This window comes from Triticum aestivum, chromosome 6A (assembly GCF_018294505.1).
Source record: "Triticum aestivum cultivar Chinese Spring chromosome 6A, IWGSC CS RefSeq v2.1, whole genome shotgun sequence".
Taxonomy (NCBI): Eukaryota; Viridiplantae; Streptophyta; class Magnoliopsida; order Poales; family Poaceae; genus Triticum; species Triticum aestivum.
In genome coordinates, this window is record NC_057809.1 from 298,985,592 (window position 1) to 299,012,606 (window position 27,015).

Below are 27,015 nucleotides of genomic sequence, written 5' to 3' on the forward strand. Positions count from 1 at the left end.
GGAACGACGGTGGGCGTGCGCGTGAGCAGATGTGATCTGTTCGTGACGGCTAGGGTTAGGAGACACCGCATACTTATAGACACAGCCGCGTGGAGAGACGTGGGCTCGACCCACGTCCGAGTCCGTGACAGCCCACGATCCGACGTCTCAGATCGTGGCCCAGCTGTCAGAAAACTCTCCGTTAGTGACTGGCAAAAATAAGCGCGTAGGTGTGAGCTCGGCTCGGCTCAATCCCGCAACCCGCGGCGCGTCGTGACGAGGCGTGGCGTGGCGAGGCGGGCGGCGGAGGAGGAGTGCGCGAGGGCCTCTTCTCTTCTCAAGCTCCAATAGCATGTAGAAGAGAAACCCTTATAAACCACTCCAACTCTCCTTCCACTTCCGGGGTGGGACTAAACTTCCCACCACACCTAGTGCCATATAACCCACATGGGCCCTTAGAGATTTTTCAGAAATTGCAATATGGGCCTAGAGCCCATCTCAGATTTCAGCAAAACTGTGGTAGTCATGAGTTGACAATGGGGCTGTTTGGCTCTTGGACTAACAATACGAGGCAATCCCAGTATTCTAATTCTGGTCATGGTTGCTAACTTTCTACTTCCATTTTTATACCATATGATAGTTGCTGGACATTTATTGATATTACAGAGGCTAATGAGCTCCTTTGTCTCGAAAGCATCAAGAATTCACATGTCATGTGAGCAGTCTTCTTGCTTTCGTTGAAGATTTCTGTGAAGGGAAAATTTAGCAGGGATATTGAACTTGTGATACTAAATATTAACTTAAGTTTGAATAATGCGACATGGCATTAATGTCAGTAGCACTACAATTTATGAAATATGAATGGTGCATTTAGGTTTGCTATATAAGCAAAGTGTAATGTATGTGGTCTATTTTTCTCACTTGCTTCCTATGTTGAAATAATTTCTATTCTTAAGTATTCTTCCTGTGCTTCTTTGTAGAGGTCTGACAGCAGCATGGGTGAATTGGCAAAGGCTGTTGTGGAAAGGAAGCAAATTCCTGATATCATAGGTTTGCTATACTTTCTGCTCTACAAATGTGCACTTTAAGCCATCTGGAACTATATGAAAATAATCACTTTTCTTGCTTAAAGTTGATTGTGAAATCACATATTTGTAATTCCATTCTAATATTACATAAAATGTGATTTCTCCAGAAGTCTAACTATTGAGAGATTGCTGCAGTAAACAATGCTGGTACAATAAACAAGAATAACAAAACGTGGAATGTTCCAGCAGAAGAATTTGATACGGTGGTTGATACAAATATTAAAGGAACAGCAAATGTACTTCGCCATTTTGTACCACTTATGATACAGAAGAAACATGGGATGATAATCAATTTATCCTCTGGTTGGGGAAGGTCTGCTGCTGCAGAGGTAGGGCAAAATGAAAGGCTGTGCTGATACTGGTTATATTTGGTAACTGTGAGATCTTCATTACATACCAAATTGCGTAACGTTGTTTCAGGTTGCACCATATTGTGCTTCAAAGTGGGCTATTGAAGGTTTAACACGCTCATTAGCAAAGGAGTTGCCTCCTGGATTGGCAGCAATTGCTCTTAGCCCTGGTGTTGTGAATACCGACATGCTTACTTCATGCTTTGGAAGTTCAGCTGCGTTATACCAATCTACTGAGCAATGGTAAATCTATGTAGAATTCTGTTTGCCCCCTTCCTCAACTGTACAAATGAGCATATGTATTTCATTATTTTTTATATAAATAGTAAAATCCGAACGAACTAGAGAAGGAAGGTTACACTAGGGAAAGGAGTTCATGGAAGAAGGTTGCTTGGAGTTCATACCCTATAGGAGGCATGGAAAATAACATAATTAGCAACACATTAGCGTCCGCTGAGTAGTCTATTGGATCGATCTCCCATGCTATTTCTTGACTCATGCTGCTGTGTCCACATTCCAGCAGTACATCATCCATAGTCAATTAGTCGTACTAATGTTTCCGAGGGTAAACGTATTTTGTTTAAGTAAAGTACACATTCAACTCCTGAATATGCCATTGAGGCAAAGGACATACTGTTGAACAGATTGTTAAAAACAAACTGTTAAAGTATTGAATCTTTAGGAGTCTGCTATTATTTGCTTGATTTAGAGCTATGATACATCTACATCTGGTCTCTTGTCTACAACTTGTGTTTTTCATATTGAAAGTATCGTGCTTCAGTTACAGCTTATAACCAGGAGTACTAATCATATTAACCAGACGATTTCTGCTGTTTGTCAGGGCACCCAAGGCAGCCACAATGATTCTAAGCCTTTCACTGGAAGATAATGGTGCCTCACTAACTGTATGATGCTGTAGCAATGTTGTATTAATCACATATCGGTTCTCCAGTAATTATGACATTTAACTTGCAGCTGTTGCATCAATTATGTTGTAGTAATAAGATAAAAAGGTTCATGTACTTGTGCTCGTAAGTTTGGCTAACCGTTGTTTGAAAATGAGCTGTGTATTCGCTGTTTGGAACATCTTTATCTGCTGGCTTTGCTTTCCGAACTGCTTCCCAAGAATTTAAAGCCCAAGCCAAACTAAGAAAAATATATCTAATTTCAACTGGCACTAGAAGAAGGGAGCGCCTATACCTCGCTTGTAGCGAGAGCTCACACCTGTGGGCGTCAAACAGAGGAGCCTTCGCTGATGACCTGCCCAAATTGGCCGGCCACTCCGCCAGTGACTGGTATTCTATTTTTTTCCCTTTGGTTTTCTAGTTGGGTTTTCACCCAAAGACCCGGCAGTTGTTTTTCAAGGAGGATATTTTAAGAACATACTAAACATAGAAAAATATATTTTAGAATATTGTTTTTTGGGAAGGAAAATTGTTCACCGTATATATTAGAAAAATGTTAACTGTATATTGCAAAACTATAAAAATTAAGAAAATGAAGAAAAGAGGAAAAACCAAAATCTTCTTACTTTGTTATTTAAAAAGATAGTAAGGTTTCATGTTTCACTTTGCTTCCGACCACCCCTTCATGCAGCCATTCTCGTATGATAATTAATCACCTTAAATTTACTTACCTTCTAAACCAATTAAAAGGATCAATATGGTTGACTAGAAGGAGGAGGGGGGGGGGGGGTGTTGAGTGAATAGGCAACTATCAATTTTTAGCTATTTTTAACAAATTAGCCTTAGCAACAAATAGCTTCTCCAGATATGCAACTAGGTGGACAACTTATATGATGAGTTCAACAACAACGGACAAGCAAATGATACAACACAATATTAGTTTGCACAAAGTAAAGGTAAGAGATAATCACAAGTGAAGTCGATGGGGATGAGGATGTGTTAACAAAGTTCCTTCCCTTTAGGGGGGAGTACGTCTCTGTTGGAGCGGTGTGAAGGCCATCGTATTCTCCTCACGTCCTTGCACAATGCAAGATGTCGTGATTTCACTAGTGATGCCCTTGAAGGCAAGGATCAAACCTTTACAAACTAGGTTGGGGCTCTCTCCACAACATAATTGGAGGCTCCCAACACCACCACAAAGCTTCACCATAATGGATTGTAGCTTCGAGGTGACCTCTTCCATCTAGGGTGCCCAAATACTCAAGAGTAATAAGATCCGCAAGGGATTAGTGAGGGGGATCAAATATCTCTTGGTGGAAGTGTAGATCGAGGCCCTCTCAAGCAAACCCTAGAGAATCAACAAGATTTGATGGCTAGGGAGAAAGATCGGGCGAAAATAAGCTTTAGGGCGCAACAATGAAGAAGACCCCCTATATATAGTGGGAAAGAATCCAACTATTATCTGCCCACATTTCGCACTCAAGCGGTACTATCGCTCTAGGGAGCAGTACTACTACTTAGTGCGGTAGTTCCAGTAGTGGTGTGCAAGTGAGCGGATCACAGAAGCGGTAGTACTGCCGGAGGTGTACTACCGTTCTTACGAGTGGTACCACCGCTAAGTATTGCAGATTACGGTGGAACAACGATAGTGGAGGGGTAGAGCGGTAGTACTGCATGAAGCGGTACTACTGCGTGCTACTACCCCCCCCCCCAACTACTGCAAATGCGGCAGAGGGTTGCAAAAGCGAAAAATAGGCGGTAGTACGGGCGGTGATAGAAACTAGAAGTATCGCATGAGCGGTAGTACCGCCCTACAACCGTGGTACTACCGCTTAAATCTCCAGGGTTACAGTGAGAAGTGCGGTAGTGGGGTAGTAGTACGAGCCGCAGTACCGCATGACCGCCTAACTACCGCTGAAGCAGAAAGGATCACCTAGCCCCAAAACAAGCGGTAGAGGCTGCAATACTGAAATGCGGCAGTACCGCTGAAGCAGTACTACCGCTCTCCAGTGCGGTACTACCGCCTGGGTGCTTCTGTTAAGCCCAAGTAGAGAAGGAAAGGTCTCCAAGTTGCCGGAAGGAAAATTGGGTGCAAAGGGAATGTGTACGCGTTGATTCCACCCTAACCTTTCCAAAACTGACCCCCTCTTAATAGTACGGTTTTCCTACGACTCAATTCCACTAAAAAAGAAACGCTGGAAGTAAACCGTCTTCACTCTAAATCACCAAGGGGAATAAATTGTCTCATGCCATATGATAGAATATCTTAAATGCTCAATGCACATGATTAGTCCGCAAATTGCATTGTCATCAAACACCAAAACAACTAAGGGAGAAATATGCCCTAGCAATCTCTCCCTTTTTGGTGGATTGATGACAATACTGGATGTGCACAAAGATAACAAAGAATGATATGCAAACCCAAAGACTACAAATATAGACGAGCTCCCCCTAGATGTGTGCACTATTCGAGTATGATTTTGGAATGCAAAGCACGCACACTAGGATCAACACCTCCCTATATTTTTTAGACTAGGCAATACTTGCAACAAAAATAATATGAACCTAAGCATAGATGCAAGTATGAGCATGTGAGCATAAAGATAAGAGGGCACAATAAGCATAGCATCACATAGTAACATAATAATACATAATAGGATGGATAAGCGATAATGTATGTATCACACCATACACACATAGTCTCAAGTGTCACACGAAAGCAAATAAAGATAAAAGAGTTCACAAGCAAGAAATTGAGGCAAATAAAATGAGCTTGTGACTGGCAATACCCTAGAAAAGCAAATTCCCAGTCATAAACTCTCCCCCTTTGGCATCGAGACACCAAAAGGGCAAAGAGGGACTAACGACCCAAGGTGGTAGCACTACTCCGAGGTCTCATCCATGGACTCCTGCTCAGACTCCTCGCGATCATCCTCGAGATCCTCCTCAACAATCTCCTCATCATCAGCTACAGGAGTACGATGAGCAGAAGTGACCTCATCATCAGAATCTGTCAACTTGCTGTTCTTGGAGATCCACTCCTCCTAAGTGATATTCTTCTTGGAGCCACTAGCAACCTCCATGTTGAGCTGTCGCATCCTCAAGATCTGTTGTTGGCGAGCAATCTTATCCGTCACATGTGCCTTGTACATCTTTTTCTGAATATCAGTCTGGAGGCAAAAGTGCTTCTTCACCTTCCTCTTGAGCTTTGTAGCCCAAGATGGCTGCTCAGTATGTGGCACATAGTCAGGCTCAGCATCCTCAGTAGAGTTAGTAGGTGGAATCTCTATCTCAGGGACGACCAGAGCGACACCCCAATGCTCCTTCTGCCTCAGCTTAATCATCTCATGTGATACAAGATCGCTAGTCACAAGATGCTCCCCTGGGAACTGAGCAACCCAAGTGTCCTCAATAATCTTAAAGAGATAGGGCCCGTAGATGGGCACCTTCTGGTCAAACACAGCAGAGTGGAGCTTAGACCACATAACATGAGAAACATCCAGAACGCAAGTCTTGCCCTTCTCCTTCATGCACATAAGAAGCATGTCCACCAAATAAGAATGTACCTGATCCAGGTCTCTTGTGAGGGCAGAGACCAAGAGAGCTCTCAAGCCCCTCATCACCATATCCAAGATGGTTCATGAATGGCTTCCACTTAGCTTCCAGCCGTCTTCCATGAGTCATCCAGGTGAGAGTCTGGTCATCATCCGTACCAAATGGTACCATGGCATAGAACTGGACCATAAGCTCTGGGTCAAAATCCTTGACAATATCAAACTAAGCACATAGTTCAAGAGCGATAGAGGCAAAGGTGTCCCGTCTTCCGATGAGATGGTGATTATCATTTTCGGAGGAGTAGACTTTGACGATCCGACTACGAACGTGGGATGACGTCGCTCCTTAGCAATCGCTAAACCAACTCCGAGAGGTTATTGACCACGCCGGAGCATGATCAACCTAACCACGAGGGTCTATTTCCTGCAAGCAAACGAAGAACATGGATATTGCGAATATAAGATGAAAGCTTTATTGATCAAGGTGGGGTTCTGTGATGTCTTGGTTTGGTCGTTGAACACACACGAAGTACGCGAAGTTGCAGCTATGACAAACTTTTAATCTAAACAAAACCCAAAGTCTAAACGATGCCCTAAGGGCTGTATATATGGAGGAGTAGGGGGGAATTTCATGACCCCTTGTAGGAGGGGTCCGAAACCAACCCTAACTTTGTTTCCCCACACATACAGACTCTAAAAACAACCTATAATTAAGTATTTCGAAATTACATGGGCCTGGCCAAAAAATAAGGTGGCACAACACCTAAAATAAGCTATGGACGAAATTTATGAAGGGTCATCTTGTATATTTCGTCCATGTCCTTGTAGGTCATCACGGAGGCTTCAAAATGCTCAAATATGCACTAGAAACACTAGTACAACGAAGTGCTAAACAAACGGTTTTTAACCCCTTTTCGCGACGGCATTTGGAACCATCGCCAAGTGAGTGTGGGCGATAGGGGGTCCTTCCCACACGACCCAGAAATTGTCGGGGATAGGCTTTCCTGGGACCCAGGCTGGGGCCGTGTGTGATCGGGCGAGGCATCGAAACCCAATCATTTCCGTAGGCATGTACATCCCACACGGTGAATCCCAGAAAATCATTTTCGTAGGTATGTATATCCCACACGGTGAATCCCAGAAAATCATTTCCGTAGGTATGTACATCCCACACTGTGAATTCCAGAAAAACATTTCCATAGGTATGTACATCCCACACGGTGAATTCTAGAAAAACATTTCCGTAGGTATGTATATCACACACAGTTCTTTGTGTGGAAACGTTTGTGCAAGGTGGCCTAACGCAAACAGTTCGCTGCCGGAAGCCGTGTGTGATTGTTAGTTAATCGAACACGCCTACTTTGTAGAAACCGTGAGGGTTGTTTGAGTTCATCGCCCACGGCGCTGTCTGAGTAACCGTCTGCAATAGAAAACCCCAATAAGCAGGGTAATTAGCCTATTATTGATAATCCATGTACTAATCAAACTGATATTTCTTATAAAACACGCCAGATATTTCATATCCATATAAAAGCAACCAGGATTTCATAATCGAATTACATCAGATAGCTTCGGCACTCAGTTACGCCATTACACAATAGCACCAAGTTTCACATGCAGCATAAAAAACCTTTGGAAAGTAGCATCATACACGGTAAATAGACAGATGAATCTCATCTGGGAAACTGCAGAAGCGGAAGGCAAATATTGAGCCTTCAGTGATGTTGAATGTCCTTGCAACTTTAGGCCAGTGGCTATGGATAATTGCCCGCCCAACCTTCGTCCTCTTCAGCAAGACTTGAATATTGTCCCGTGGGTGTTGAATGAATACTTTCCTCGCCTCTTGACCATGCAGGTGGTTTGAGAGGTAATCATCGGTGAACTGCTTTGAAAAGTACTGAAAACAAAGCTATGCATAAATCACTATTGTAAATTTTGAAATGGCGCAAGGGGTAAAAACAAGTGAAAAGAGCTGGTACCATCCTATAGCTGACTGATGTCTTCTTCATTGTGCAAACAAAGATCTTGCTATTATTCATCGCTAGTTTCTTCATCCTAACAATCTTTGTGAGTTTCTTGACTTGACTGATATTCATGGATATCTCATTTCCCCATATGCAAAATGGGTCGAACAGTGGGTCTAAGCCTCTGGCAGCAGGACCTACATGTGCAAGACCAAATTGTAAGAAACCAAAATATTAGAATGATTCCTGCAACTGCACAATAATGTGCTATTAGCCAAAGGACCCTGCTTGAACAAACCTCGATGGTAAACCGCAGTGTCTCCCATTGTTTCCCTGCAACACACATAAGGAAGATCTTGATCAGGTTAACTGAGAGTTGTCATACTATCAGTAGAATATGTATTGAGTACAGCCAAATTCGATTGGTGTCACATGCATAACAATACAAAATTGTACCCACAGGAAATGAAAATCAAATTGCAGAACTAAACCAAATAGTTAAATGGACAGCAGACCAAATGAACCAAAATAGTTAACTAAGCACGACATTGCAGAATAGAAACATGTACTAGAAGATAAGACAGTTAACAAAACAAAGAATGCTTGAGAATAGTACTATGAAATGTAGCAATTGTTGGACCAAAGTGTTAACTAAACATTACATTTCAGAGGACCAAACTGTTAACCGAACATCAGATTGCATATTAACATTACAGAGGACAAATCACTAGAAGGCACTGGCGGTGGCCTCGAGAAAACATCACGAACTATATTTTAAAGTAGACAACCGCGTTGCGGTGTCGACGGTGGCCTCGAAGACGAGGTGCTCCTCCAAGATCTGGCGGTCGACACGCATGGCAGCCATAGCGATCTCGTTCACGCGTGCGGCCGCATGCTACTGAGCTCCACGTTATACTGCATGTAAAATGGTTGTGGGCGGAGCATAATTGGAGGAGGGGGGCAATGATTTCGATGGATGGTGTCACTCTGTCAGTCGGGGCATGTGGGACAGGAAAGGAGGAGGATGGTGTGAGTGGGGTGTGGATTACCTGACCATATCAACGAGGCCGCACAGCAAGAAGAAGGGTTGGCGGTGAGGAGGCCGCGCAGCAAGAAGAAGGGTCTCCGGCAAGGAGGCGGCGCCTCAAGAAGAAGGGTCGTCGACGAGGAGGCGGTGCTGCAAGAAGAAGGGTAGCAGGCGAGGAGGCGGCGCTGCAAGAAGAAGGGTCGTTGGAGAGGAGGCTGACCTGCTAGTAAGCAGCATTGAAGGTTTGAACTTGGAAAGCAAGGAGGAACAGTGGAAATGTGGCTTTTGGTAGGAGGGAGAGGGCGGGGAGATAGATATTTCCTCGGTGGCATTTTTTTCCCGCTCGGTGCCATGAGAAACTAGCGCGCAAGTCTGGTTCAAGCGGGGGCGGTGGACTATAGACGACGAAGCTTCCTGCGTAAGCCAGACAAGACGGTGCGCCAAGATATTTTACATCGCATCCCACACGATTCTTTCTAGTTTACCGTTTGTGGTATACCTGATTTTTTCATTATGTTTTGAAAGACAAAATGGTGTTACGGAGGGAAAGGATGGTGTTTGAATTGCTAGAACATTTACGTACAGTGAACTTGCCACTAGTACATGAGTGTCGTGTTTAAATTTGGAATTATTCCGGATTCGTTTGGCATTTTTATGCATTAATTGAGTTTTTGGGCATTTAATGTGCATAATTCAAATTTGAATTACAAGCACATGCTCCAATACACCAAAGTTTGTTGAAAAATCACATGTGTGTCTTTGGATGAATTTATAGGTCCCACGTAGGAAATGGGAATAAAATTCAAACATCTGGGAGTCGTGGCTCGACCAGAATGATTGAGAAACTTGGTATTTTAATTCCTGTAAATCCAAAACACGACTAAAAATCATGAAAGTTGGCATGGTGTCATGACATGGCACCAACATGCCGCAGTAATTTTTTTGGCTGAATTGGGACACGCTTTGGTGTAAGCTTCTTGCAAACCGGAGCTTCCCTCAAGAAGGCTCGTGGTTCCGAGAGGGAACGTGTCACCTCCGTGTGCGAAACGACATACATACACTACCTTCTCCCACCTTAATTTTTGTACACAGGTAGATTAGACCAAATATAAATGTCGTGCTAAAATTTGGAATTATTCCGGGTTCGTTTGGCCTTTTTATACATTAATTGAGTTTTTGCGCATTTAATGTGCATAATTCAAATTTGAAATACAAGCACAGGCTCCAGTACACCAAAGTTGTTTGAAAGTTCATATGTGTGTCCTTGGGTGGATTTCTAGGTTCCATGCAAGAAATGAGAATGAAATTCAAACATCTGGGTATCGTGGCTCGGCGGAAAGATTGAGAAACTTGGTTTTTTAATTCCTGTAAATCCAAAACATGCTTGAAAATCATGAAACTTGGCATGGTGTCATGATATGGCACCAACATGCTGCGGTAATTTTTTTGGCCGAATTGGGACAAGCTTTGGTGTAAGCTTCTTGCAAACCGGAGCTTCCCTCAAGAAGGCTCGTGGTACCAAGAGGGAACGTGTCACCTCCGTGTGCGAAACGACATACGTACACTGCCTTCTCTTGCCTTAAATTTTTTACACATGCATATTAGACCAAATAGAAGTATCGTGGTAAATTTTGGAATTATTCCGGGTTCGTTTGGCCTTTTTATACATTAATTGAGTTTATGCGCATTTAATGTGCATAATTCAAATTTGAACTACAAGCACAGGCTCCAGTGCACCAAAGTTGTTTGAAAAATCACATGTGTGTCCTTGGGTAAATTTCTAGGTCCTATGCAAGAGATGGGAATGAAATTCAAACATCTGGGCGTCGTGGCTCGACCGAAAAGATTGAGAAACTTGGTTTTTTAATTACTGTAAATCCAAAACATGTCTGAAAATCATGAAACTTGGCATGGTGTCATGACATGGCACCAACATGTTGTGGCAATTTTTTGTCCGAATTGCGAAGGCGCACACATTAACAATCAACAAAGTCATTTTGGAACAAGTATTGTCATGTTACAAATCGGAAACATAAGTATTATTGAAACCGTTGGCGTTCTACTTACCAATTACGTGCAGCCACGCGTCCCCTTATTTTATTGGCTAGGAGGTGTCGTGCGGGGTAGCTATTTGAGTACGGGAGTCATGCGATCAGACCCCTGCGCGTGCTCATCGGGAGGAGAGACCTTTGACCGCTACCCGCCGCGCACCTCCCTCCCAACATCTTCATTAATGGCGCCCGAGCACCTGTTCTACGGCGTGGCTATATCAGTGGACTGAGATTTAAGAGAGAAAAATGAAAATCTGAAAAGAAAGTTTTGCACGGATCTTGATGTAAGATCCCACAGACCTATATAGCATTGACCGCGACTTATAGCAAACATGATAAATATAAGGACGACGATTGTGAATAATAATTGTCTTACATATTTAGGAACATAATTAAAAAAAAGCCACATGCAGCAACGCCCGAAATACATAAGGGCAAAAGAAGAAGGAAGACAACGACCTGACTCGCTGATCTCTACTTTCTTGATGCGTTGCTACAGGCCGCGGGACTTTCTTGTCCTCAAGATGCTGCTTGAGAGCATCCACAGATTCCTCCACCAGCCTTGTGCGCTCGATGTGTAGCATGGCATTCTTGTCCATAAGTTTCTCGACGATGACGTCGGTCCTGTTCAACAAGGCAGTGGTCTGCTCCTACTGCTCCGCACTTCTGACGATCTTCGCTGTCAGCAGGTCGCGCTCAGCCCGGAGCTTCGCATTGCTCTCATTTAGTTGCCGGATGATGTCGGTATACTGTTCAAATGAGGCTTTCAGGTCATCCTGCAACCTCGCCCACCTGGAGATCTAATCCATCTGCCTAAGGACGAGGGCACACATGCGCCTGTAAGAGGCCTCGCCTGCCCGCGAGACATTTTCCCAGGCCACCGCAGCGCGGGAGGACATCTCTGCTGCATTCGAGGAACGGCGGGACATCTCTTCTGCTTCCGCGGCGCGGCCGGACGAGTCTGCTGCATCGACGGCGCGGCAGGACCTTCGTGCTACTTCGGCGGCGCGACGAGACCTCTTTGCTGCTACGGACGTGGGGCGAGGCATGTTGGTTGCTTTCGCGGTGAGGTGGGACATCTCTCGTGCTTCCGCTTCCAGGCTCGCCTCTCTCTGATGGCAATCTCTCGACCCAGAACTCACGCTGCCGATGGCAGACGCAGGGGAACGATGATGAATGACTTGTTTGTTTTTGTGGATGAGGAGTTGAGGAGGAATGTGCAGTCATCTTGGAGTAGTAGTATTTATAACCGAGTAGTAATACACTCCTAAGTGGGAAACCGTTTAGGTTTTGATCAGTGTGAACAGGTTTGCAATTTGGAATGTGACGGGACGCGGCTTCCTTGTTATTCTAAAACAAGTTGTGACGGGACACATGCTCAAAATTTACTGACGATTATAAGTGCGGCTGTAAGTGCATCTAGTGCCACCCCTAGTTGGTTTTGGAGTATTGACGACAAACCTAGTTGAGGGACTAATGTGTTTGTGAGAATTGCAGGATAACACAGGTAGAAGTCCCTCATTGATTCGGTTTTTCTACCAGAGATGACCCCTAAAAATGTATGAAGACATTGATGTCAAAGGTGGTATATGAAGATATTCACATTGAAGACTATGACAAGAGAAGACACCGCATGAAGCCTATGGAGCTCGAAGACTTAGATCTTTCATAGTTCTTTTTCTTCTTTGTTGAGTCATAGGAACCACTGTACTGTTAAGTGGGGTCCAAGAGAACCAGTCAGAATGACTGAAGTGATGCCTAACCAAAACCTATGTCTTCGAGTGAAGACTATGAGAGCGAATCTTGTCCAGAGTCGGACAAGTCAGCTTTGCTTGTAGCCCAAGTAAAGTTGCCCTGTGAGTTTGAAATCTGACCGTTGGAACACGTGTTAGTTCCTTAGTGACCCAGGGTCATTTCGGACAAATCAGGTCGGGTTGCCTAGTGGCTATAAATAGCCCACCCCCTACAACCAAAAACGGTTGGCTGCTCAGAGTTAGTGTACGGCTTTTGTCGTTCGAGAGCAACCCACCTCGAAGCCCTTGCGAGAGAATTCCTTGCGAGGATAAAGCCCTAACCACCCAGAGCCAAAGAGAATTAGGCATCACTTAAGTCTTCTTGTCTGTGTGATCTGAAGACTTATTACACTTGAGGACTGTGAATCCTCCAGCCGGTTAGGCGTCGCGTTCTGAGCATCCAAGAGACATTGTGGATTGCCGGTGAACAAAGTCTATGAAGGTTTGGGAGTCTACCTTGAAGACTTACCAGAGTGATTGGGCGAGGTCTGTGTGACCTTAGCTCAAGGGGAATACGGTGAGGACTGGGTGTCCTGAGCTGCGTGTTCAGGACTGGGTGTCCGGGACTGTGTGTCCTCAGGTTTAAATACCTAGCCGCCCTAACCAGACGTACAGTTTTCACAGCAAATGGAACTGGTCCAACACATCATTGTCTTCAACGAGTCACTGGTTTCATCCTTCCCTTATCTTTACGTACTGTTACTCCTTGTGAAGTCATTGTATGATTGCACTATCTTTTATCTTCACTGAGTGACTGCGTGTTCTGTTTGGCTTCATAATATCTTCCTACCCGATCCTTACTACATTGCTGCTATTAGTCATTATGCTTTCACTCTATTGAATACTTGACTATGGCTTGCCTAGTGTAGTCTACCTTCCGCTACAGGGTAATAGGTTTATTTCTATCGTTTGTCTTCATAACTTCCAGGTTTTGAAGACTTTCATACAAATCGCCTATTCACCCCCCTCTAGTCGATATAACGCACTTTCAATTGGTATCAGAGCAAGGTACTCCCTTGTTCTATGTGATTCGTTTTAACCACCTGGAGTTTTAGCTATGTCGACTACAGGGATAATCAAAGTCTCCGCTGCGTGCCCCGTCTTTGATGGAACTGAATATCCCTACAGGAAGAATAAGATGCGCATGCATCTTGAAGCCATTGACGTCTACCTATGGTATGTCGTCAAGAACAGCGTTCCCAAGGCTGGAGAAGGTGTCACTGCTGCTGACGTCAAGAAGTTCGTTCAACTAGACTCTACTGCCAAGAATATCATCTGTGGTCATCTGACCAAAGGATAGTATGGCCGCGTGAGTGCTTTAGAAACATCTAAGCTAGTCTGGGACTGGCTCTCCAAGGTCAACGAAGGCGTCTCAACCCAGAGAGATCAGAGAATCAGTGTCCTTTGCAACCTCTTCAACCGCTTCAAGAGAAATGACAATGAGAATGTCCAGCTCACATTTGATCGACTCACTGACATCACGAATGAGCTTCAAGCCCTTGGCGCTACTGAGATCACCAAGCATGAAGTCGTCAAGACACTACTGAGATCACTTGACAGTTCGTTTGACACCCTAGCCCTGATGATTCAAGAACGTCCTGATTTCAAGACACTCGATCCGTCTGACATACTTGAGAGGCTCAACACACATGAGTTTCAGCTTTCTGAGAAAAGAGATATCTACGGTCCAAACTATGGGCGAACTCGTGCCTTGAAGGCAAAAGCTGTCTCCTCATCTGAAGAAGAATCTGACAGCAGTTCTGATGATCCTGAAGACATTGGAAGGGAACTTGCTATGCTTGTGAAGAAGTTCCAAAAATTCACCAAGAAGAAAGGCCTCAGAAAGTCTTCCCGATCAAGCTCAAGGAATGATGAAGTTTCTGCTCATGACTACAAGAAGAAAACATGTCACAAGTGCAAGAAACCTGGCCACTTCATCTCCGAGTGTCCGCAGTGGGACAATGAGAACAAAAAGAAGAAGAAGAGCAAGGAATATGACTCTGACGACAAGAAGAAGAAGAAATACTCAAAGTCTTCTTCCAAGTCTTCTTCAAAGTCTTCATCACACAAGAAGAGCTCATATGGCAAGGCACGTGCGTTTGTTGGCAAGGAAATGGATTCAGAGGAGGAGTCCGCTTCTGAGGAGGCGGAGGTGGAGTCTGAGGAGGAGTCCGATTCTGGCATCGCATGTCTAGCTACAGCATACGTTGCCAAGTCCATCTTCAACACTGAAGGCAATGACCTCATCACCGACACCGATGCAAATGACAAGGACTACTCCGCTCCTACCTACTGCTTCATGGCACGCGGTGCCAAGGTAAACACACGCACTACTCACTATCAAACATCTAGTGATGGTGACTCTGATTGTGGTTCAAAACCCAGCTACAAAACACTTGCTAAAATTGCAACTGAACAATAGAAAGCCATGGAACATATTCAAAAACTGTTAGACAAAAGCGATGATCCGTTAGGTGCTGAAATGACTCGATTTGAGTCCTTAATTGAAGACATAAAAAATCTTCACGTTAAGTATGAGGAACTTGAAAGTCGTCATGAAACGCTCTCAACAACTCATGAAAAGCTTTCCTATGATTATCTTCAAAGGAAGCAAGATCTTGAGAAATTGAGAGCGGCTCATGAAGATCTTCAAAAGGAAAATGAGTCACTTCACGCCAAACGGATTAGTTCCGCTCAGGAAGGATTTGAACCGCCATGTCTTAAATGCATTGAGCGTGATAATGCTACTACTGTTGCTGAATGTTCTACTGCTGCTACTGTTGCAATATCTTCAACTGTTGATGTGGGAACTAACCCCTCTGCTGAGGATTCCACTGCTATTGCTGATGAGAATGCTAGGTTGAAGACATTGCTTGAAACAGGGATGTACAAAAGTCTTAAAGGGCATCAGACACTATGTGATGTCCTCAAAAAGCAGATCTTGAACCGAAACCCGAGGAAAGAGGGTGTTGGGTTCGTAAGGAAAATGAATGCTGATGGCTCTTACTGGAAACCTGAGCAGTACCCCAAAACCACATGGGTTGCTGCAAAGGAATCTTCAGCAGATCTATCCAATCTATCTGGCTTCTCTTGTGCAAATCCCATTGTCATTGATGAATCCTTTGACGCAAACTATAAACTGTTTAAAAATCAGAATGGTGAAGTGTTTGCCAGGTACATTGGTACTAACTGCAGGAATGGACCGCCTATGAAGAAGATCTGGGTTCCGAAAAAGTGTCTGGAGAATCTTCCTGTGAATGTCATCACACGTGAAGAAGACAAACCTCAGACCACAGGCTTCATACGGTCCAAAGGCTTCATACAGACAGAGGACTCACCTGAGTCGCACTAACGCAAATGTTTTGCAGGGAAACCATACTCAGGCCTATGAATATGAGTGCGGTTCATCAAACCGCCATGTTCATAAGACCAAGAACTATTCTGCTTATTCTTATGAGTACTATTGTCCGCCTGCAAGACGTTTTGCTAGGGCTCCAAAGCCAAATTTCTCAGATGCTGCACTTAGACTTATTGCTTCTAAGCCACCCTTGAAGATGTGGGTGGCTAAGAAAGCTTAACTCTCTTTTGCAGGGAAAGGTCTCCAGCAGAAAACCAAAATCGCCTGACGCTAGTGCTGGGGACCTTAAACATCTTGTAGGGCACAAGATCAAATCCCCGGATGGTCTTACTATGGTACGACACCAGCGTCTTCAGAATGGATTATTGATAGTGGGTGTACCAACCACATGACTGGCAAAAGAAGCCTTCTTATGGACTCAACCTTACGTCCATCCGACAAGAGTCACATCACATTTGCTGACACTGGTAAAAGTAAGGTATTGGGTCTAGGTAGAGTTGCAATCTCAAAGGATCAACACATGGATAAAGTCATGCTTTTTGAATCCCTTGGCTTCAACTTAATGTCTGTCTCAATGCTTTGCGATTTGAACATGATCATAAATATTTGGAAAATATCGCTGCCTTGTACTAATGGAATCTGACAAGTCTCTAGTGTTTGAAGGGTATCGGAAAGATGATTTGTACATGGTAGATTTTTCGGCAGGACCACAGCTTGCCGTATGTCTTCTAGCAAAGGCTTCAGAATGCTGGCTCTGGAATCGGAGGCTAGGGCATGCTGGCATGAGGAACCTCCACACCCTTGCAAAGAAGAAGCATGTCATAGGCATCGAGGGCGTCAAATTCAAGAAAGATCACTTATGCGGTGCCTGTGAAGCAGGGAAGATGACGAGGGCCAAACATCCCTCGAAGACAATCATGACAACCACTCGACCCTTCGAACTGCTCCACATGGATCTTTTCGGTCCCACTCATTACTCAACTCTTACTACTACTGCTTGCCTCTATGGCTTTGTTATTGTTGATGATTATTCTAGATATACTTGGGTGCACATAATCCTCTACAAGACTGAAGTGCAGGATGTCTTCAGACGCTTCGCCAATCGAGCAATGAACAACTATGGCGCCAAGATAAAGCACATCAGAAGTGATAATGGCACTGAATTCAAGAATACTGGCATTGATACATATCTTGATACCTTGGGCATCACACATGAATTCTCAGCCCCATACACGCCACAGCAGAATGGCGTCGTCGAACGCAAGAACAGGACACTCATTGAGATGGCCCGAACGATGCTTGATGAATACAAGACTCCAAGAAAATTCTGGCCTGAAGCCATTGATACTGCATGCCATACAATCAATCATGTTTATCTTCACAAGCTTCTGAACAAGACATCTTATGAGCTCCTTACTGGCAAGAAGCCAAATGTCAGTTACTTCAGAGTATTTGATGCCAGGTGCTGGATCAAGGATCCACATCACACTTCAAAATTTGCACCAAAAGCACATGAGGGTTTTATGCTTGGATATGGAAAGGATTCGCACTCCTACAGAGTCTTCAATCTCTTTCATTATAAAGTGGTTGAAACAGTGGATGTGCGGTTTGATGAGACTAACGGTTCACAAAGAGAGCACCTCCCAAATATGCTAGATGAAGTTCCATCCAGCGAATCAATCAAGCTTATGGGAACCGGAGAAATCATACCCTCTGAAGCTCAACCTGAAGAGGAACTTATCATCTTCGCACCTGATCAACCTGAAGACAATGCTCAGCCTGAAGACAAGCCCACTAACAATGACAATGATCAGCAAGAGCAAAACCTTCGCCCTGTACATCCTCGTGTTGCCAATGAAGAGCATATTGAGAGAATAATTGACAGCATCAATGCACCCGGTCCGCTCACTCGATCAAGGGCAACTCAGTTGGCAAATTTCTGTGGGCACTTCGCATTCGTCTCAATAACAGAACCCAAGAAAGTTGAAGAAGCCTTCATGGAACCTGAATGGATTCAAGCTATGTAAGAAGAGCTTCAACAGTTTGAGCTGAATAATGTATGGGAACTGGTTAAGCGTCCTGATCCTCGGAAGCACAACATAATAGGCACCAAATGGATATACCGCAACAAGCAAGATGAGCATGGTCAAGTTGTCAGAAACAAAGCTCGTCTCGTTGCTCAAGGATATACTCAAGTGGAAGGCATTGACTTTGATGAAACATTTGCTCCTGTGGCTAGACTTGAAGCCATACGCATAATGCTGGCCTATGCCAATCATCACAACATACTTCTATATCAAATGGATGTGAAGAGCGCCTTCCTCAATGGCAAGATTGAAGAAGAAGTGTATGTTGCACAACCGCCTGGCTTTGAAGATCCAAAACATCCTGACATGGTATAAAAGCTCAACAAGGCACTGTATGGCCTCAAACAAGCCCCTCGGGCCTGGTATGACACACTCAAATACTTCCTGAAGAGCAAAGGCTTCATACCTGGTTCCTTAGACCCCACTCTCTTCACGAAGACATATGATGGTGAACTGTTTGTGTGCCAAATATATGTGGATGACATTATCTTCGGCTGCACCAATTAGAAGTACAGTGAAGAGTTCGGCTGCTAAATATCCTGGAATCCTCAAATGTCCTGTGATCAGGCACACATCCTAACACTTATGCATATTGATGACTTAGATGTGCAACACACGAAGTAAAGTATATCTTCAATCAATGAAGACATACATTCTAAGTGTGAATACAATAATGTGGAATTTGACTTCGGAGCGCCACGATAATTGTGCGCCATGTCTGGGTCTAATACTTCCTATACGGTGGGTAACGCCACCACCAAATGTTCTGTTTGAAGTGTTTCACTCAAGGCGTTACATTTTCTATGTCTTCACATTTGGTTTGGCTTCAATCTCAACATATCTTCATGATTATCTTCACTATGTTGATTCTAGTATATATATATATATATATATATATATATATATATATATATATATATATATATATATATATATATACTAGTGTTCTGTCCTCTACAGCATTCACTTATAGCTATGTCTTCTTGTTGAATCTTTTGAACTAAGTGAATGTGATCGGACCCTAACCTCTCTATGCTTTCTATCTCAAACTCTATCTCTCCAAATCATATGCATTCTATTGAAACTGTCGAATGTCTTCTCTGCGTCCTTGTCAGCAGAAGATACAGAGACAACCATTAAGTCCGTTTTCAATGCTCATTCCTCCACCTGAAACCCGGAGAAGTGGGAACGACCACCCGACAATCCAGGCGTGCGTGGGACGTGGAACAAACCCCAATATGCTGCATGATTGCCACGTGTTCCTCAGATGCGAATCGCCAGGGGCACCTGTGTAATAACGCAGTGCCGCTCCTGTACCTATAAATACACACCTCACAGCAGTCATTATCTCTTCTTCCACTCTCGCACGAACCCTAGCGCCACTGCTAGCCCTCGATGACGCCGGCGACGAAGCGCTTCGCTGCCGCAACCTCTCCGACGCCGTCTTCACGCCGACCGCGGACATCGCCTTCTCCGCCGTCGCCGTAGGTGTCCTCCGTCGCCAAGTTAGGGCACGGACGATCGAACTGCTCGGCCTCCTCTTCCACTCCGTCTAGCAGTTCTTCGTGTGGTAAATAAAACCTCCTTTTTATGGCCTCTTTGATCCTATAGCTTTATCACTTTCTACCACAAGCAGTTTCTATTCACACAAGTTGGATCTCTTTCATACTGCATCTCATAACATGCCTAGTATATTCACTTATGCTTCACAAAGTAGTTAGATTCCTCACTTGTACTGATCCGTGGATTCGTACAAATCTGGAACCAACTCCTTATCTATGAGTGAATGTCTTCGCACGATGAGGTTAATGTCTTCTAAACTGATTTTTCTTCAAAATCTTCTGAGAATGCATATGACCTCTTCCCCTTCCCTCGCACCTTAATGCTGTCACAGGTACATGTCCGTGGGAGAATCCCTTGGTTCTCATAGTCTGCATTCATTTGCAGAATTCTTACAGCATCACCTAAATTCTCCCGAAGCCAGTTCCTATTTGTCCAGCAAGCGAAAACCTTTGAAGCCTCTGAACGTATTGAAGCCTTTCAGTTTAAAGTTCATGGCTTCAGAGAAATCAACAAGGAAGGGTGGCAGAAAGCGTCATGGAGAAACATCAAGAGATCTGCCCGATGACCTCTCGGAGCTGTACAAGATAGATCCTGAAGAGGATTACAATCAGCGCAAGACACGAATCCAATGGATTCGATGCTATTGGGCAGAACAGTGGTTCAAGTACAGATTTGTGACAAAGGAATATGATGAAAAGAATGCCATCAAGCGACCATGGGGAGACATCCTCTACAAAAATCTTCAACCCAGGACCAGAGATGAAGCCATTGAACAAGGCTTCTATCCCTGCATGGTCCATGGACCACAGCCTGCGGATGCTGACCCATCGTCACTGCTATGGTGTCGTGACGACATTCTGTTCAAGCGCAACTTCCAGTTTGCCCAGAACTCAGCAAAGCAGAACAAGAAGACATTGGGACTAGACTTCAACCCTGGTCCTTCTGCTCCAAGGGCTGACGGCACACGTGATGCAGAACCCAATGTCGTCGGTCCTTTCTACAACCTTGAAGGTCTCATCACCCATATCTTGGTTCAAGGGACAGCCGTGAATGAGCCTGCAGATGACGCTGAATCAGATGAAGCGCCTGCAGCGCCGAAGCCAAAGAAGCAGCCTAAAGCTTCAAAGCCTGCCTCTGCTCCAAAAATCTCACGGGCGAAGCCACTGGCAACTGCACCTCCTGAAGACAGTGTGCAGTCTGAAGATTTGTCACGCATCTCCAAGCCCCAGAAGGTCAAGATGCCTCTGCCACACACCGGCCAAGAGCTAACAGCTGCTGCCATTCTGCGCAATGATGCCATTGATCTGTCAAGTGATGAAGATCTTGCAGATGACGCTCTTGAGCAACTCATCAAGAGCAAAGAAGAAGCAGAAATCTTCAATGATCTGCCTCTCTTTGATGTAACAATCATCCACAACTTCATTGATGAGTGGTTTGACACGCCAAACATCAGCTTCGAAGATCTGCAACTACCCATTGGCCTCAGTGTTGCCTTCCATGGCGCCATTGCTTCAGAGCTAGCTATCGCCCAGCGCATTGTTGAACTGAAGCAGAAGATTGACTTTGAGAAATCTCAGTTCAAGAAGCATATGGCCAAGCTCAGCGTGCAAGAGGTGAATAACTTCAAGCTTATGCTGCACAAGCTCAAGGAAGCCTTTCTCAAGAAACATGCAGAAGCTCAGGGTTCTCGTGAGCGCATGAAGGTTCTGGATGCCAAATGTGTGCAAGCCTACAATGAGGCTGAGAAGCGCAAGGCCCTTGGGCGTCTTGGCATCGACCCTAGGATGGCTGCAAAGAAGAAGAAGAAGCCCGCTACGGCTGAACCCGACGCACCAAGGCAGGAAGCAGATCCCATTGTCTTCCCAACTAGCATGACTGGCCCGAAGCCAAAGGCCAGGTCAACCGCTTCAGAACTGAAGAAGACGAGGACTGCTGAGGCTGAAGCCAGAAAAAGAAAACATCCTGCAGCCTCTCCTACTGCCCCCTCCAAGAAGAAGAGGAAGACCAAGAAGGAACGGGCTGCTCACACAGAGCCCTTGATTGTTGAACCCATTTCCATGGTTCGTCCTGACGCTGAACACCAACTGACAATCCATGAGCCTGCTTTCACAGAGGCTCATGAAGCTGAAGACTTTCCAACAGCTGATCCCATCGCTGCTGACGACATTGGTCACCATGACCATGTAGAAGATGGTGCAGTCCTTCCTCAGCCCGAGCACAGCGAACTCATCAGCATTGGTCGTCCTCTGACGCCAATTGCTCAGGATGCTTCATGGGCTGATTGCCCACAAGAGGAAGAAGACTTTGAGGCCCAGCCAACTCCAACTACACAGGCGTCACCTGCGTTGCGCAGGCTTCGCAAAGGACCAAGGCCTCCAGTCTCTGCGTCTGAAGCTGAAGCTGCTGAAGACATTCCGGCTGCATCAGCCGATGAAGAAGAAGTCCCACAAGCTGCTACTCCCCTGTCCCACCAAGAAGCGGTTCTCGAGGAGAACGTGGTTGTGACCGACCCTCCAGCTCGTCAAGTGGAGGTTGAAAATCTTGAGGCTGCCACCACCAACACCAATGAAGCCACTGACGTTGTCATGGCTGAAGCTAATGTGGAGCCCTCACCAACAAAAGCACCAGAAGTCAGCGAAGCCACTGATCCCACTGCTTCTGTTCCCTGCCCTGCTGCCGGTCCTCAGTTCGACTATCATGTTGAGCACAGGCCTCAGGTACAGAAGCCAATCCCAAGATTGCCCAGGTTCCCAGGTCCTGCATCAGCACCTGGATCCTTCAATATCAATGGCTTCAGAGCAGACAACACATTCTTCAATAGCTCCAGGAACCCCTACTCAAGGGAAAGAATATCATCTGATCGGTTCTGGAGCTATCCGCAGCGAAGCTATTACTCCTGCATTCTTTACAATCAAGGTCGCATCTTCCCACACAAGCGTCTTGACATTGAAGCAATAGCTGGTCTGCCCTGTCTGGAAGAAGCTCTGGATTGCTTCAAAGAGGTTGGATTGCTGCCGTTCGTCACTGACCAAGAGCATTGGAATGAAGAGTTGCTGCTCCAATTCTATGCCACACTTCACATCCGCGGGTATAACAGAGATCCGAAGACTTGGGTCCTGGAGTGGATGACAGGAAACGTTCATCACGAAGCCAAAGCCTTTGACATCATTGAGCTCACTGGTCTACCCACTCCCGGTGATCTCTACGAATCTGGCTGTCAACTTCACAGTGAAGCTGTGGAGAGCATCTTTCAGAAGCCTGAACCTAACATGAGTCAGATGCTCAGTATGATGAAGACATTACCCCAAGATGCTGCATATCCCAAAGAGTTCTTTGTTGAAGACCTAGAGTATCTGCCAAGGACTATTTATCACATCATAAGGCGAACTCTCTGGCCCATCAAAGGGCACTCTCCACATGCCAAGCTGGAAGGTGCAATGAAGACTTTGGTCTTCTATATTCTTCATGGAAAATGCTTCAATGCACAGGACTTCTTCATTCGCCAACTTGCTGCATCAGGCTCTGATCTGTTTGGCTTGAAGTTCTACGCCCCATGGGTAATGCGGCTGATCAAACTTCACTCCACTATCTCATATCAGCCATCTGCTCGCAATCATCGGATTTTTCTGCCTGATGTGGATATGTCTATTGAAGCCATCTATCCTGAGCCTGCCAAGGAACCTCTAAGTCTTCAGAATGCAGAGCATCAAAGTTTTTCTCAGAACATTGAAGGAGTTGAAGCAGTCACTCGTGTGTATCCTTTGGCTGGCACTACACGTGCACCGCATCCTGCTCTCACTGAAGCCACTGACAGTACAACTGCCCCACGACCCAAGAAGCGCACTCGTGTTCTCAATGACCGAGAGCTTCTTGTGGCTCTTCATCAGAAACAGGATAGGCATCATGACTGGCTGAAGCATCAAATGCAAAGCCTCTTGGTGGATGTTAATCCCATTCGCAATCTTGCCACCAAGAATGCTTTTGTTGCCCATGAAACCTCTCGCTGCACATGGAAAGGGCTGACACTGATGTGTTCTGAAGATGATCTTCAAGAGGATGGCTTCTCTGAGCGCTTCAAGTTTGACTCCACACCTCCTCGAAGGGCAGTGCTGCGACGAACTCCATCTCTTGAAGACTCTGAGTTCTCTTCCTCTGCTGCAACTGTAAATGCCAGAGTGATCGAGGATGACGACGATGCTACTTCACCGCCGCCTCCTTCAGCATGCTTCGACACTGCTCCAAGCTCTTCTGCACCGCCAAACACCACCAACGACCCTGCTGCTTCACCTACTCTTCATGGGAACGAGTAGATGCTCTATGTCTTCGAACCTTTTTGGTCCTTACTGACAAAAGGGGGAGAAGCATACGAGTTTGATAGTCTTCAAGCGGGTCCATATGGGCGGGTGCTTTATATTTTGCTTCGTGTTTACAACTCTCATTTTGATACTTTTGGTTCTTTGAGTTGTAACACTTAAAACTCGATGGTCGTCTGCTACTTATTTGCCACCTTGTGATGCGATGATAAATTCCGCATGTGCGACGATAAATTCCACACTTAGATCATTTTGCAGACGTCCATTTTCCATTATGCATGTCATTATCTTTACATACCTTCACATGCATAGTGGATTGTCATCATAAGTTGAGGATCTCCACAAGCACAACCTGCCATGTGCATTTGCATTCCAAAAGCAAATTACTTATATGCACATCTTCAGGGGGAGCCCTTGCAACTTATGAAGACAATTCCTTATCCTTTACAATTTCACATATTATATTCCCCGTTGAAAACTTCAACTAGTTTGTCATCAATCACCAAAAAGGGGGAGATTGTAAGTGCATCTAGTGCCACCCCTAGTTGGTTTTGGAGTATTGACGACAAACCTAGTTGAGGGACTAATGTGTTTGTGAGAATTGCAGGATAACACAGGTAGAAGTCCCTCATTGATTCGGTTTTCCTACCAGAGATGACCCCTAAAAATGTATGAAGACATTGATGTCAAAGGTGGTATATGAAGATATTCACATTGAAGACTATGACAAGAGAAGACATCGCATGAAGCCTATGGAGCTCGAAGACTTAGATCTTTCGTAGTTCTTTTTCTTCTTTGTTGAGTCATAGGAACCACCGTACTGTTAAGTGGGGTCCAAGAGAACCAGTCAGAATGACTGAAGTGATGCTTAACCAAAACCTATGTCTTCGAGTGAAGACTATGAGAGCGAATCTTGTCCAGAGTCGGACAAGTCAGCTTTGCTTGTAGCCCAAGTAAAGTTGCCGTGTGAGTTTGAAATCTGACCGTTGGAACACGTGTCAGTTCCTTAGTGACCCAGGGTCATTTCGGACAAATCAGGTCGGGTTGCCTAGTGGCTATAAATAGCCCACCCCCTACAACCAAAAACGGTTGGCTGCTCAGAGTTAGTGTACGGCTTTTGTCGTTTGAGAGCAACCCACCTCGAAGCCTTTGAGAGAGAATTCCTTGCGAGGATAAAGCCCTAACCACCCAGAGCCAAAGAGAATTAGGCATCACTTAAGTCTTCTTGTCTGTGTGATCTGAAGACTTATTACACTTGAGGACTGTGAATCCTCCAGCCGGTTAGGCGTCGCGTTCTGAGCATCCAAGAGACATTGTGGATTGCCGGTGAACGAAGTCTGTGAAGGTTTGGGAGTCTACCTTGAAGACTTACCAGAGTGATTGGGCGAGGTCTGTGTGACCTTAGCTCAAGGGGAATATAGTGAGGACTGGGTGTCCTGAGCTGCGTGTTCAGGACTAGGTGTTCGGGATTGTGTGTCCTCAGGTTTAAATACCTAGCCGCCCTAACCAGACGTACAGTTGTCACAGCAACTGGAACTGGTCCAACACATCATTGTCTTCAACGAGTCACTGGTTTCATCCTTCCCTTATCTTTACGTACTGTTACTCCTCGTGAAGTCATTGTATGATTGCACTATCTTTTATCTTCACTGAGTGACTGCGTGTTCTGTTTGGCTTCATAATATCTTCCTACCTGATCCTTACTACATTGTTGCTATTAGTCATTGTGCTTTCACTCTATTGAATACTTGACTATGGCTTGCCTAGTGTAGTCTACCTTCCGCTGTAGGGTAATAGGTTTATTTCTATCGTTTGTCTTCATAACTTCCACGTTTTGAAGACTTTCATAAAAATCGCCTATTCACCCCCCTCTAGTTGATATAACGCACTTTCAGCGGCACTATTCCCAGAAGGCATAACGTGGGCACGTACGCCTTCTCGGCCGCGTATGTGGCGTTTGCACCATAGGGTGCACCGCAATAGGCAATGTCAGCACACGTCTTGTTCCAACAACCGTGCACGCTCGTTATTACCATCGCACATGCTTCTTTTAATTAGAATGTGTGTGCCCGTCTAGCGAACACACATTGATCTATCTAACTGTTTCAGTTTGTTGTGGCTAATCGCAAACAGTTCATCCATGTGAAGTGTATGCCATCAATTGCAGACACTTTGATCTGGCTGACCCGTTTCTGTTCTGTTGCCTAATCACAAACAGTTAATCCTTCTGAAGCGTATGCCCTCAATCACACACACTTTGATTTGGCTGACCGTTTCTTTTGTGTTGCCTAATCACAAACAGTTCATCCGAGTGAACCGTATGCTCTATATCGCACACGCCTTCATCAGGCTGCCCGTTTCTTTTGTTCCGCCTCATCGCAAACAGTTCATTGGACTGAACTGTATGCCCTGAATCGCACATGCAACTTACATCTGAACCGTGTTTGATGGCTCCGCCATCACAAACATTTTGCACCTTTTTTGACGGTTCTTTTACACCACCGTTTGTGATTATTGCATCGCACACAGTTTTGTCGAAGGGTCTCTGATCGTAGTGTCGCGTTAGTAGCATCCCACAGTAGTGAAATGACATTCTGGATCCCTTCGCGCGTGCTTTCATCTCTATGCTTGATCCTGCTCCACTGTTCATCCCTCTTGTCCATGCTAGGCCCTGTTGGAGATATGCCCTAGAGGCAATCATGTATGATGATATTTCCTATGTGTTTATGAATAAAGATAGTCCTTGGACATTATCAAAGATGTGTATCAGCAAGTACGTGACTTGTTTGTGGGACTATGCATTGTATGATGACTGTCCTAAAAGGTCCCTAGTCGAAAGGGCTGTGTGGATGCGCAACCAACTAGACTAGCATATGACACGGTCGATGGCTTGGTCTCACTAGCCATGGAGCATTAGATGCTAACCGGATAATATGGACTCGGAAGGATCTGGTCGGATTCGATGTAGTCGGATCCGAGTCAA

At 45.0% G+C, this 27,015-nt stretch overlaps 1 protein-coding gene across 1 annotated transcript in view; it reads left to right on the top strand.

The window, feature by feature from the left end:
* The window catches only part of LOC123127456 (NADPH-dependent pterin aldehyde reductase), a 23,025-nt gene extending 20,529 nt beyond the window's left edge, over window positions 1-2,496 (top strand). The window contains exons 2-5 of the mRNA XM_044547177.1: window positions 960-1,029; window positions 1,203-1,396; window positions 1,488-1,660; window positions 2,259-2,496. Of these exons, the coding sequence (XP_044403112.1) occupies window positions 960-1,029; window positions 1,203-1,396; window positions 1,488-1,660; window positions 2,259-2,328 (507 nt within the window). The 3' untranslated portion in view covers window positions 2,329-2,496. The remainder of the gene's footprint in view (window positions 1-959; window positions 1,030-1,202; window positions 1,397-1,487; window positions 1,661-2,258) is intronic.
* The last annotated feature ends 24,519 nt before the right edge of the window (window positions 2,497-27,015 follow it).